Genomic DNA, 14298 nt, shown 5'->3' on the forward strand with positions numbered 1-14298 from the left:
TAGGGGCTGTTGACCTTGATATTAAAGGTGGTGACACATTGTACTTGAACATATGAGACACCCAATTCTTATGCACATCAGAGTGATACTGTCCACTGACAAATGTAGTAACCAGCCTGGTGTGTCTCCTTACTTTAAAGTGAAAAGAGTTGTTCAAAATTAAAAGCATCCTTGCCTCTCTCCCTGCTCCCCCGTTTTAGGGGAAATATTGAAGGTTTCATTTATGTTTAAAGTACTGATCCATTCTCTGTTGAACTCTGTATGAAAACCATGACCCCTGCCTGCTCTTATGTTTAAGAGCTAATGGAACAATGTACAATGATTTGTTGCATTTTGTAGGAGCCTGTCCATTTACTCTGAAGCAAGAATAGGTTCAGATGAAATGTTTGTCGTATCTGGTTGTGCAAAATAATTTGACTGTGTTTTGGAATAAATTCACCAACAAAATGCACTTTGCTGCGTCTTTCACTGTGAAGGGCTGCTTACCATCCAGCTCCTTCCCTTGACACACCACGAGTCACACTTTCATAGGCCACACAATTTTATTTCGAGGCTGAACCAATATGGTAGTACATGGGCCAAGCGTTTGGGCTACTGCGGTGCCAAGACACTGAGCACATGGTGTTAACATGTTGCTTTGGCTTTAAATCAACTGGCATGCCAAAAAAAGATTGTGCTGAGCATTATGGTCTTACAAACAGGATGTGCCTAGGAGCACTCAATAGCAAATACATCATTTGCTTGGCCTGTACAGAATTGATGTAACCATAGAAACTAAACAACTTGCACAAGCATTGCAGCAGCAGAAAATTTTTCATTATAGTTCACATCTTTTAAATTGGAGATCTGTACCAAACTGGGAATTAAGCACTGATATCCCAAGCAGCACAGATCATATGTAAATGAAGTTAAACCAGTTGTGCACAGCTACAGTGTGCTGGGATTGGACCTACTGGTGTAATTTTACTACAGTGAAAGCCTTTCTGCACACTAAAATGTCTTCTAAAGTACACATTGCTACTTCCTTTTTGCTAGACATGTGACACTGTACACACACAAAGCGACTCAGCTGCTGTATAACTGGCATAACTATAACAAGATATATTTTTCTTTGCCAGCACTTTCCTAGAGCTTCACTTGTACATTAATACACTGTTTGGTTACGAGGTACTGCTAGCCTCTGCAGTGAAATGGCATTGCCTTTTTGTGCTTCGAATGCTCCGAACAATTATAAGCTCAAAGGTGCCTTACATCACGTCGATTTTAATTACAGCCCACTTAGGCGCCTGGAAAAGCTTTTAAAACAGGAATATGCCACAAACAGCCAAATTTTGATGTCAAATTTCAACAGTGTTCCTCTGGAGTAGTCCAGGACTGAACTATCTACAGGCAGTCCACAGATGCAAAAATGTCAGGCCTGCATGTTCTCTGGTAGTGAAGCATAACCAGCAAGCATGCACTCATAACTTTGCTTAACCAACAAATGTTCGAGGCATTGCCACGCTGCTTGAAAAGGCAAAAGAAGCCTACAACAAGCAATACGAGAACATGATTATGTGACAGAGGTGATGCCTCTGTGGCTGAGTATTTGTTTTCACTAGCAGCCGAAGTTGTTGCTGATTGCTTGGTCCAAAATTATTGTGAATTAAGACTGGAAACGCATGGAATGTGTTCAGTGATAAATGCACTCAAATGCCCCCCAACAATGGCTGGCAACTAAAAACTTGTGCACTAACTGAGGGGAAAGGGAACTGCAGGCACAGGGCACACCAAATGTACGATACATGAACTCGCATTCTCCTGTGGTGAAAACATGCATGGTATAAATCTGAGTACATGATTATACAAACTCGCTGCAACAAATTATGTACAAAAATGCAGCAAGTACCCAGTGAGAGCTGTCAAGCATGCTGTACTGATGGCTGGATTCATTCCACTGTTTGTGCAACATGCTTACAGCTGCTCAAGGTGATTGCAGCTATCGCTCAGGCAGGGAAATAGTTGTAAGTAGGAATATGCAGGTTGGGGACAGACTAGGCTGGGCACAGATTTGAGCTTTGGATAGAGCTAAGGAAAATGCTCAGGATAGCCACTACTGCATATTTTGGTATTGACAACACTTTTAGATATCGTAACAAATCAATGAGGTTGACTTTTGCCATGGGGACATCCTTGTTGCTAAGCCCACAGTGCAAAAAGAGGCATTGCGTCCAAGTGTGCAGACGTCGTTGGGTGCATGTAGTAGTACTAGCTGCATTTTTTAGGGACAGTTCTTGCTCTCTTTGTTCCAGAAGCTGAACTAGTTGCTCCATGGCCAGAAACAGAATTTTCATGTGTGCAAGCTGTGAACTGGTACTTGCACCCTAGTTGTGCACACTGCCCATGGAGGGTACCAGGCCTGTTGTCTAGCATCAGAGTTCAATTATTTGTGAGCGGCAGGCCCGTTTACGCTGCTGCAGAGCTTCGCTCTCCACAGGCAGTGGTGCACGACGTCCTACAATAGCTGCTGGCCGTAGGTTTAAGCCTAAGGTCTGTACACCCTTGGCGATGCGCGACAAGGGTGACAGTACCAGATCTTTTTTGATGACAATAGGCGAGGACACTGGACTCGGACCAGGAAGCGAAAAATCTTGAATGGCACTCTCACTGTGGGACATTTTCATTTTTGCTGGCTCATGAGGTCCTTCCTCTAGCACAAACAGTCTGGACAGATTTCCCGGTGAAGTGCTGGCAGGTCGGCTTTCCAATTCCTCCGAGGATTTGGACAGCTGACGTAGGCGGCCTCCGAGAGGTGCTTCTGCAGGAGACTCTCCGCTCACCTGGAACAGCCCAAGTGTTGCATGAGCATCCTTTGCTCAAAGGCCAACTGCAGCGGAATTTCACTTCGGCTAAATTGGTGATAAGTAGAACAGTAGAAGCAACCTTTGGAAAGCTGCGGAGCTGTTAATTGTCATTTTCTAAAGTCTAACCCTTTCGGTGGCTGGATTTCTTTTCTCAGATATTTCTTGGAAACTAGACGTGCACTTGGTGGTCAGCAGATATTACTCAAATCCTAGACCATGGCCTCCGAGATTTTGAGCATGTGACGAGTGCCACCTAATCTCGGAGTTCATGGTAAGGAACCTTGCTGGTTTACAGCAATGGCATTTTTTTTTTATTATTATTACTATCAATAGGTCTATTTTTCCCAAGCCATGCACTTGTACTTCAAGCAAATTTTGCGTGGAGGCAACTTTATATCTATAATATCTATAACTAGGCTTTTTACATATTTGACAAGCAGTAGTACTAAAAAGATGAGGACGAAGAAAAGAGGATCACAACGCAAGCGCAAGCTTATCCGAAAATGACACGAACATATATACTGCCAACCTGGTAACAAAATGCAACAGAAACCTGCCAAGTGCAATTAAAGTCATGACACAGAATAAAACGGGTGTCCACGTCTTTTTAGCACTGCTGGTTGTCAAATATGAACTTCCACCAACTCTCCCAAGTTTTCCTGCAACTTTAGGCTTTTTACACAGTTCAAAATTTTATTGCAGTTGGCCTCGAATAGGAGAACGCACTGCTGTTGTACTGCACTTTTGGCTTTTTCACGTGCTACAAATGGAGCCAAAGAAATTGGTAGTGACATGTGTCGCATTGCGATTTTTGAGGAGTGCCTTTCACATGCCTGCAATTCTGCAGATGCAGCACCCACTGCTGTTTGCAGCCAACACAAGTGGCACATCTTAGACTTTTTAAGCCGTGCAAAGACCTACAAGTTACCATATTTTGACCTTTGTTAAAGTAAATAGTGGCGATCCATTTTGCCAGCAGGGTAATGAGAGAGAAGACTATGAGGTTAGCCGGAGGAATGTAGCAATAAATTGAGTCTACCTTCAGTACCCTAGTGAAATCTTTACATAAATATGTGTATTTCATAAATTATTAAAATTATCGAATGTAATGCTTCAGGCCTTTAGTCACAATGCTATGCAACCGGTAACTACACCTTATCTGCCCTAAATTTTCACATTTCAGTCGTTGCTGATGGTACGTACAGGTTATGTAATTGCAGCTGGGTCACATTTGGTTGCTCTTTTCTCTATTTAATGAAGAACTCTACGGATATAAAGTGCTTCTGGCATTGGCAACAGCTTGTTCATGTGCTAGCTTGTTGAACAGACATTTCCCACAGCTACTAGAACAAACCATGTGAAACAGCTTTCGGTGCTATTCCAACAGCTTTAACTCTTCTCCACCTCTTGAATCCCCTTTTTTCATCGTGTGGCGTACATTCAAGGTTCTGTTGGTTGGTAGTCATAACTGTATTGATGGTGTGGCTGTGCGAACAACCTTGGAATTTAAGTCGTGGTGGGCGTCCTTCGGCATGATCAAAATAGGAACACCTGAAAATTAGTCATGCTATGCAATTGTGGTGGCACTCGTGAGTCTGGCGACAGCTGAATCCGCAACTTGACGACAGTGCAGCACTGGAACTGCATCAGGTTGCTGTTCTGCAGATGTAGGTACTCGAGCTACTTGTAAGCTGAAAAATGGTGTCCTTGACTGCCACTGCAGTGCTTACAGAATTTCATGTCACCTAAGTCTTGCTCAGATTTATTCTTTCCAAAAAATCAATGTTTTTAGCCAGAACTTACTAAATGAGAAAACACTGAAGTGCACTCTTCTGATTTGCCACCAGCTGTGTTTGGTACTGTGCCATTTTAATCAATTTTGCAACATCTTACAGCACTCAACACAATTTTCTCCTTGTAGCTGTGTGGCTGCATTCAGATTTATGCCCATAAATGCACCTGTATCTGTGGTGCCAGAACAGCCGACTGGGTCTTGGGCTGGCGTAGCGATGCACGACGCATGGCATCTAGTACAAAATCGTCAATGTCCACAACTTGGTGGGCAGGTGGCCTTTGCTCGCAGTTGGCCAAGCCAGGGCTTGTAGCGAGAATGCCACAGCTCTCTAGTAGGGCATCATGGCCTGGCTCTGGTGCATCTGAGTCACTTGAGTAGTCCGAGCTCTGTGTACGCTCGGTTGCTGGCAGTGGTTGCCGCAGCCAGCGTGCCGAGTCTTCCTCCGAGTCTGACGAGCTGTCCACCTTTAAGTAGAGGGCAGAGAAAACACATTGCAAAGTGCAGAAAAAGGCAATATCACAGTTCCTGTTAAGGATACAAGAAGTCTGGCCCGCTACCCACTTTTTTTTTAAAGTATTGGGTCAAACTGCACAATAATATCTGGCTGCAGTGGTGTCACATTCATTATGTAAAGCAAATGAAATGTACACCTATGGTTCAGTTAACAATAAAAGTGCTCTGTACAAATTCCAAATGAAGCCTTACGTGGCTTTCAGTAGAGCCTTAGTTTTCTGCCTGGGGTTCCCCCCTTGCTTAAAATCTGCCAAAAAGAACTTTTCATTGATTATGCTTATTCTCGATGCATTTTGCACATTTAGATAGAAAAGAAACATTAAAATTTTTTTTTCGTGTATCTATATGTGCTGTCAATAAAGGGTTAAAAGCACCCTGCAATGCTCCCAAGAAAGCTTGTTGGGCGGCACTCATGGCATCGTCACAATGCAGCGATTTCATGCACTTTGTGCGACGGATGTAACATCAATGTATGGCACTATGATCAGTGGTTAAATATGTAATGTGCGATTTACGTTTGCACAATATTGCGAGTACTGTGAAAAAACTACGGCATTATGTTTTACAGCCATTATAATTATCACACAGCCACGAGCAAGGTGGTGTAACCAAGGGAACAGCACATCAATATGCGCCCAGCACATGGCGCGCTAACAGCTGCCTTGCAGAAGTAGTTGTAATCACAGAAATGATGCCATGGCTTCCGAGATCGGACTACATGCCGCCCAATCACGGAGGCCATTGTGATGCCATCAACAAGCTGAGCAGGCTTAGCAAACATGGGGTGCAGACTTCCTCTAAGTATCACTGATGCCCTGCGGCTATTGGGCACCACACTAACACATCCTGGAAGAGTGAAATCTGGCATTTAGAGCAGGCAAAATTCAAAATGCAAGCAACATGGAAGTTACCCTCAACTTGAAGTTTCTGCGACCAATTACTCTGGTTTCTGCACATTAATTATCATAATTACTTTTGCTCTTAGTTATATGCTGAGAAAAAGTCCAAAACAAAAATGGTGGCCTTAAACAAATGTTGCATGGCCTCAGGCAATATAGATAGAAAAATTTTGTACCTTGCTTTATATGCTTTATGTGATAGTTGTAGACACCGTATGGTATCCAGAATTCATCTAATGTGCAACAAATCATTAATATCTTTTAAAGGGATCCTGAACCACTTTTTATCGAAGTCAAAAATGTATTTGAAGTTAAAATAGACTATTTCAGAAATACTTTGCCGCAAATAGTACTTCAATGCGTTCAGCAGAAGCAGAGTTATTAGCAATAAAACGTCCCCTATGCGGTGCTTCCGCTCCTTCAATGACTTGCACTGTGAAGGCTAAGGCAGAGTGGTGTGTTCCCACAATGCTCCGCCTACTGAATGTCACCGTGGCACGCAGTTCAAATTTGATTTTGAATGTTCACGTAGATGCCACTGCTTACGATTTTGGTGCCTATGACACGCCAAATGCGGTTGTCCTTGGAGAGCAGCTGTGCACTCAGTCAGTGGACTTGAGGGGCACCCTGTGACGGCCGTGGTATCTATGCTATGTAGCTGACCATAGCTACATGCAACTGCAGTGCATATGCGCAGTGGTTGCTTTGTGTATGACAGGGCTTGAGTGCCTGCTCGCGTTCATATGCTCCAGTCTGGCCATGCTACCTGGCGCGGACTGGCATGGACTTTCGTTGGCCTGCACCAGCTTGACCAATGGATATTAACCACATCTAACTTGCACATTCTGAAGTACTATCAATGGCAATATGAAGCGAAGTTAACCAAGGTGTCTAACCATGAGCAGCCAGGAGTGAGCATGCACTGGCAAGCATGCATGTGGTCTGACCTTAAGTTTCGCATGGTTCGAGGCTAGTTGAATTTTCAAAACTAGTCGAAATTAGCGAGACCCAATGGCTACGACAACAATAAGTAGGGTGGCCAAAGTTTATTCCTATGTGGGCGGGCGCGGCCGAGCGTGAGCAGATGATAGTCTGCTTCTTACAAAATTGCATAATTATTATCGAAGTTCGAAAGCAGATTTTAGCTTACTTCAGCCAGTTTATTAAACTGCATCAATAAATATGCACAATAACAGTAGGAAGAAGTGCACTGATCCAAACACCTTTCTTGGTTGACGTCAACTATGGGCCAATAGCAACCGCGTACGGGAATCGGTTATACAGTATTATGACATAAAGTGCCCAGAAAAGAGTGAGTGGCCGGTTTAGGACCTCTTTAATGTGACCAGTTCAGAATTCATGCAAACCAGTGCAGCTTTGTAGCGTAGGTTGTGCTGACAAGAGTGTCTTGTTACGGCACGAAAACTGCAAATAATGTTTATGCAGTATCACAAACTACTGATGCACATATCAGTCAGCCTGGTGCATCGGCAACATGTTGCATGCCACACAATGGCACCGTCGCCAAAAGCTGGGTATGGGGGGCTTTAGGCACACACCACATTGGCCATTCTTTCCTTTTTCACTCTCCACTTATTTCCACCTGACGTAAGGTAAGTTTGGTCCTCTGCTGTCACTTCTCTCAGAATTCACCGTGCATTTTTCACCTTCTCGCCCCCCATTATCTCATCTTTTGGAAAGAGGTGTGGTGGCAAACTCTGCACCACTTGCAAGTCAGTGGTATCACAAGACTACAACCCCCTATTTTCGTGACATGTTGAGGGCCTCTGGCCAACAGTCCACAGTTGTGCTATATTTGGTGTGTGTTGCGGATCTGTCACATTAAATGAAGACATAATTAATGGTTTGTTGTGCACTCAAGGCAGAGAGGAGTCATCACCACTATGAAGTCGGCAGCTACCCAAGTAAGCAAAAGCAGGGATGAACTTTTCTGTTAGTACTCCTCTAGGGGCCGTGTTCCTTGACAGCGACTATTCATTTAAGAAAACTTATTTTCAATGTGTATCTCTTTTTCAAGTGCTGTGTACACAACCTATGCACCAACAACAAAAGCATTGGCAACTGTAATGATAAAAATGTGTCGCATAAATCTTGAAACTTTTGATTGAGACTGCGCTACAAGTTTGATTAACAAGTACAAAATGTTTTAGTAAAGTGAGCGGGAAGGTAGATGGTTGGGTATTTTTGCATGGTGGGAGTATGTCTTTGTATGCAGCAGGTGCACTTTCAAAGTTTTTCACAATATGTTACAAGAGGCATAATTTTCAAGTGGCTGGATAAGTGCTTTTCAAGCTTGCTAGACATAAAATAGTGATGTTATCATATCTGATGTTACTGTTGTGAGTTTTTGCATGGATCTACATTTTGTATATCATTAAGAGCAGTATGCTTTCAATCAACACAATTAATTTGCGCCTGAAAGATATATATTTCCATTCAAAGCATCTGAATAAGCTTGTTGATGCTAAGAACACTCAATGTTACTGTCACTTGTCTAACAAGCCAAAAGCAAAAATGTATGCAGAAAACCACATTTTTGGTACTAGGCATTTAAAACATTATCAAAGCAGCGCTCAACTTATAGTATATCACTTTATTCATGCTAGACAGTGAGAAGAGCATGGCTAGGTACACAAAAAAATTCAGCCTCTATTCATGACAAATCAGGAGAATCTGCAAACACAAATAATATGAAACATCATGAAGCAGTAATTGTCATAAATGCATCTCCACACGTTACCTTTAAAATATGCAGTCATTAGTCAGCATTTGTGCGTCAAAAATATAAAAAAATAGAAGGAAAGAAACCATGAACACTTGCATATTTAGCAAAACTGGCTGCATGGGACAGATGCTTCCAGCAGCACTTTTACATTCACTTCATAAACAGATGCCATCTACCAGAAGAAAAACTGCATGACACTGAAGTTAAGGAAGTGGATGGACCAATGAGTAAGTGCTTTTTTCAGTCTTGTTGAGAACAAGTGTGGGACAGTTATACTATGGCACTACCATATTCCCAGATAAGTGCTTGTGGAGGAAGAGGTGATTTAGAAAGTGAGGATAATAAAGCTATACTTTGTTTTATACTTGGCAGGCAATGCAGGGGAGGCTACACAAGCAGCCGTGGTCCTAGAAGTTTCACGCCACACATTTCGCAGTGCCCTTTTATCTGTGATGCTTTATACGGAATAACTATACATATTACAACTAAACCTTGTGGATGTAAGGTTATGCCAAATCATGTATTATTTGCACACTTTTATGCTTCCAGTATGTAACATACTATGTTTTGGTCTTAATGAGAGCAGCATTCCGGGCAAGTTGGTAATCCATTACTTAAATGATATTAAACTGTCGCGATCATGGATGCAAACCTCTTGAGAATCAATGCACGATTGTTTCCCGTGGCAGCACGCAGCTCATCCGTGAAATATCTGAAGCGCAGATGATCGCGAAATTGGGTGATAAGTGTGTTAGCTTCCCGTCTCTGGCAGAAAAAGAATTACGTTTCTTGGACGCGGCATCACATGACTCGTAACTATGTTAATGAATTTGCACTTCATTTTCTCGTAAGCGCATGCGCGGTCTACGCTGCCTCCCATGTATAAAATCGACGCAGTGGCACAATAAACTTGGGTGAAAGTTTGCGCTTGGTGTGTCGTCTTCTCTCATGTCCTTGTCGTTTTTTTTGTTGCGCAATATCATTTAAGTAATGTTTTGGTCACAAGTACTAATGGTATGCTGCAGCCGCTGGTCACAGAAACTTCGTGGTAAATAGGATCATATGTGTGACACCTTCAATGTATGGATTTTATGTCATATTTTACACTGTAGAAGTACGATATACATTGTTACAATGAGTTATGACACGTGTAGCAAATGCAAGCAGTGAGAGGTCTTCATAACGTTGCCCCTTATGTACAAGTGAGCTTTATACCTGGGTTTTGAGAACTACACTTTAAGCAGAAATGACTAAGGTTTTTTTGGAACACAGCTTTCCAGGGCAGCTGACTTTCAGAATTTTCCTGTCCGCACTTTCTGTACTTTATTAAATACACAGCAGTAACATGAGTGTAGACAGAACCATTTACTGGAAATGCTGGCCTTTCTACATGTGGCTGCCTGTATGAGTGTTGCAAAGTACGTGGACACAGGCATCAAGAAGGGTGTATGCAAGGTTGCAGTTCAGATTTTAAAGCAGTCAAGTCAGAAAACATAAGCAGCATTACAAATTGCTTTGTGGGGGCACAAGGATATGTTGAAATCAACAGGGAAACAGTGTAGCATTTGCATCAGTTTCTGCAACAGTGTAGCCAGAAATACAGTAAATTCCTGACATACTGTAACAGGATATCACATTTTCTTGAATGTAAGTAGCCATTTTTTTTTTACTTCTTTCCCATCATGACTAAAGCATGGATGGGTGCTTAAACTCAAAGCAAATGAAATAACTTTACAAAGTACACGCAAGAAAGATTTCTATACAAGAGAAACTCAAAATGAAGCAATCCAAAGTCATTTGAATGCAACAAAAATTATGGTCTGCTAGGTAAGCTGCTGCCCTCACATTTACTACATTACCATACAGCCTCATGTGGGGGAGAATATGTGGATTCCTTTGTCCACTGCTAGAGCCGCTTGCCCTACTTTTATTCAAACCTATTTGTGAAACTACACTCTTAGCCAGAAAAAAGACGGGGAATGCGGGAGATGGAAATTCAAGCCGAAGAAGACAAGTCCACTTGTCGAAACGTTGGCTCCTGCTTTCACCTTGTTCTCGTTTTGCTCATGTTTTGTGCCAGTATCTTCTAGAAAATATGATACCAGGAACACCTTTAGCATTTTTACTGGTCTTCATGAAAAAAAAGCAGCAAAAGTCATTGTGTATTATTTATTTGTCAAAACTGCAAGAAAATGCACATACTATACACATGTGCGAAAATTGCAGAAAATTCACAATAAGTTAAATCGTCATCGGCAGTTAATGGGTTAAATGGCAAATGTTTCCATCCCTCTTTTTTCTCAAATGTACCACATCAGCAGGAGTGGCGCTTGTACCAATGCTCAGCCTATCACACTACACGTCTACCATCAAAGCTTTTTTCTATGGCTCCCCGATGGTGATCGACTATGATGCCATGTCTTTCTTGTCATCATTAGTGGTCACAACATCGTGAGAGGTTGCTACAAGAATTCCTGGCACACTGAAGTGCAGCTCTCACAGATACTAAGAATCAGAGATCATACTCGAGGTGTTTCACTGGAGGTTGGCGAGTGCTTTTTTTTTTTAGACAAGCTTCTGATAAACCTGCCTGTGTGTGATAACGAAGCAGTGACAATACAACTGGAAATTGTCCGCAATCACTCCTCTCCACCTGTCTTTTTCCAGTACACATTCTCCACTTTTACTGTTACACTGCCACAACATGCTTTACTTTGTGCATATACCCTGCACCACATGGGTGCTCATTGCAGTAAGCTGCACAAGGAGGCCGGCTGAGACTGTACAGCTTGCATCGCTGTAGCATGTCCAGCTGTTTGAATGCCTTGCACTGCCCTCATTTGTCATCGTTGCGCTTTATCAACCTCACGGGCCTGCTCATCCTCCCACACATGCCAATCTGTACCAAATTCTTGAAAAACACTGTTCACTACTCTCCATCATTATAGCACGCTTTTTCAGTCTCTGCAACATGCTAGATTCCCGGATGACTGCCTGATAGAGAAAGTTGTCCCTGTGCACAAATCTGAGGTAACACAAAATCTCTCAAATGTCCATCCAATTTTACTCGCATCTGTTCCAGGTAAAATTTTTGAACACATTATTTTCACTAATGTTCTTAACTTTCTTGAATCTGACCAATTTTTTACATCTTCATAATGGCTTCCAATAAAAGTTTTCTTGTGAAACGCAGCTTCTTGTCTTCACTATTTGCCTGCATCTACTGCCCAACTATAGATTCATAAAACTAGATTCAGGGGTGGGACTGCCAAAAGTCTTTTTGGAGCTTGCATTTAGAAGCAGTCTGGAGCAGACAAAATTTCACTTGAGAGCAATTTAGAGCAGATCAAATTTAATTTTGAAGCAGTTTGAAGCAGGTCAATCTGAATTTGGGTAGAATAATGAAATATGGAATATGGCAGCGCACTTTGAAACAGAACACGGAACAAACCAACACGAGCACTCTATTGCAACATCTTAAGCTGAATTTTGAAGCTGATTACCCTGATACTGAAACTGCCTAGTGCAAGCCAATTTTGGTATTAGTGCCTTTAGATTTTTTATGAGTGGTACCAATCACAAAAACATGCATTAAGCAATAGCAAGTCCGAAATATTGAAAGTAGCGCAAGGCACCTTTTATAAAAAAATTTGTCTTTCATGTCTCGACAGTGTGGGTGAAGTGCCTGAAAATACACTTCTCACCAACTGACCATACGGAGAAGACAGAATTATGAACTACTGTGGTTCATTGAAAGCCATTTCTACATAGTAGAAATAGTTTCGTCTTGCTGCAAGCCATTCAGAATGTGGGGTGGAGAAGTGCGCTCTGTAACTACAGCATACTAGGTTATGAAACAGTGGATCACGCAGCGGCACGGTGCATGCTTTCCTGTAAAGCCGAAAACATCCGTGGCACTACGATCAATCTATATATTCTTACACCGACGCATGATGATAGTGAAAAATGTCCTCAAATTATACAGTCCAATCGACGTCCTGCGCTGGTGTAACATATAACTATTCCAATTTGTTTTTATTCCACATCTGCTATTAGCCCTTTGTGACAAGTCAAAATGGCTCAGGCCTTGCCCATATGGGCTCAAAAACAGATGGGAATAGTTTTGCATTATACCCGCCTTAGGGACAGAGACGCCCGCTCGCCAAACTCGCTGCAGCGCACGCCTCGCCAATACCTTGTTCATTCGCAGTGCCCTCGACCTACTTTTTGTTGTTTTGTGCCTCAGCTAGGGAGCGCCGCGCCACTCGGCCCACTCAACCGTATTCTAGTACACTCTAAACACAGCCACCCTGGCTGCTCCGACAGCGATGACAACAGCCAGGAGCAACTGCACATGCGCTGGCCACTAGCCGAAAGCACCAAAAAGCCCAGTGTTATAAACGCGAAAATTATGAGAAACTGGGGGAGGTGCCATCGCACAGTGTGCTATGTGAATGGCTGCACTCTTTTTCAGAGAACGAATCTGCTCGCTGTTTGCGGCCACTGCCGGAGCACACATGCCAAAGCCGTTCTGGCACAACGTGGCACGATTTCAGTAAATTTTCTGTGCTTGGTGTGCAGGAATTTTTGTTTGTATCAAAATGGCAAAACTGGCGTAGGAGTCCCAACCCTGTAGATTGTATTCTTTTTTATTTTTCTAAAGCATTCGACAAGGTTCCCTATCATTTACTACCTTTTAAGCTCTGCCAATTAAATTTAGATCCTAATGTGCTTGACTGGATTCGAGCCCTCTTTTCTAACTGCAGTCAACTTGTTTTTGCTAATATAATGTTGACTCACCTGTCCAGTCTATGCTCTTCGGTGTTTCATATTTTCTTCTTAACTGTTCCTCATTTTTATCAATGGCTTATGTACGAAAAGAGACTTCTGCCAGGTTTATTGTTACAGAGTGTTAAGCCGTCATAACACGGCGTACTCAAGGTGACAAGCCTAACCTCAGCATTCTCCTGGTCGCGAGTCCATCTCTCTCTTCCTCTTCTTCAATGTACCACGCGAGCACGATTTCCAACATTGTCCGGGCCAACAATGTCACTGGCGCAGTTCCAGAGGACAAAGAAGCTGAACCGGTCTCGTGAGCTGTGTGTTGTCTGCTAGTTGGACTTCGCATGCTCTGACGTACCCATCGCTCCCCTTAAAGATTTTAACAACTTTACCTGATTTCCAAAACGTAATGGGTACTTTGTTATCTCTAATAATGACAAGGTCATCATTCTTTAAACAGTTGTCGAGCTTCTGTGACCTGCTGTGCACGCTTCTCAGTGTCAAGATGTATTCTTTATACCAGCGCTGCCAAAAGTAGTTTAGTTTTTGTTGTCTACATCTCCAGGCGCACAATGAGTCTGTGTGACCTGCCGAGTTCTTGTTAACTTGCGCTTGTGGCAGGGCAGTGAGACGTCTACCTGACAAAAAGTTCAAAGGAGTTAGTACTTCCGCTTCGGTAGCATCATCAGAAATGTATGTGAGTGGTCTAGAATTTATCAC

At 42.6% G+C, this 14298-nt stretch overlaps 1 protein-coding gene across 2 annotated transcripts in view; it reads right to left on the minus strand.

The window, feature by feature from the left end:
• Window positions 1-523: 523 nt before the first annotated feature.
• LOC135908771 (phosphatidylinositide phosphatase SAC2-like) overlaps window positions 524-14298 on the minus strand; it is a 233472-nt gene continuing 219697 nt past the window's right edge. For both annotated transcript variants that reach the window (XM_065440613.1, XM_065440612.1), the window contains exons 18-19: window positions 4803-5102; window positions 524-2819 (exon numbers count right to left, since the gene is read on the minus strand). In XM_065440613.1, coding sequence (XP_065296685.1) covers window positions 2412-2819; window positions 4803-5102 — 708 coding nt within the window. In that variant the 3' untranslated portion in view covers window positions 524-2411. The remainder of the gene's footprint in view (window positions 2820-4802; window positions 5103-14298) is intronic.

This window comes from Dermacentor albipictus, chromosome 1 (genome assembly GCF_038994185.2).
Source record: "Dermacentor albipictus isolate Rhodes 1998 colony chromosome 1, USDA_Dalb.pri_finalv2, whole genome shotgun sequence".
Lineage (NCBI taxonomy): Eukaryota > Metazoa > Arthropoda > Arachnida > Ixodida > Ixodidae > Dermacentor > Dermacentor albipictus.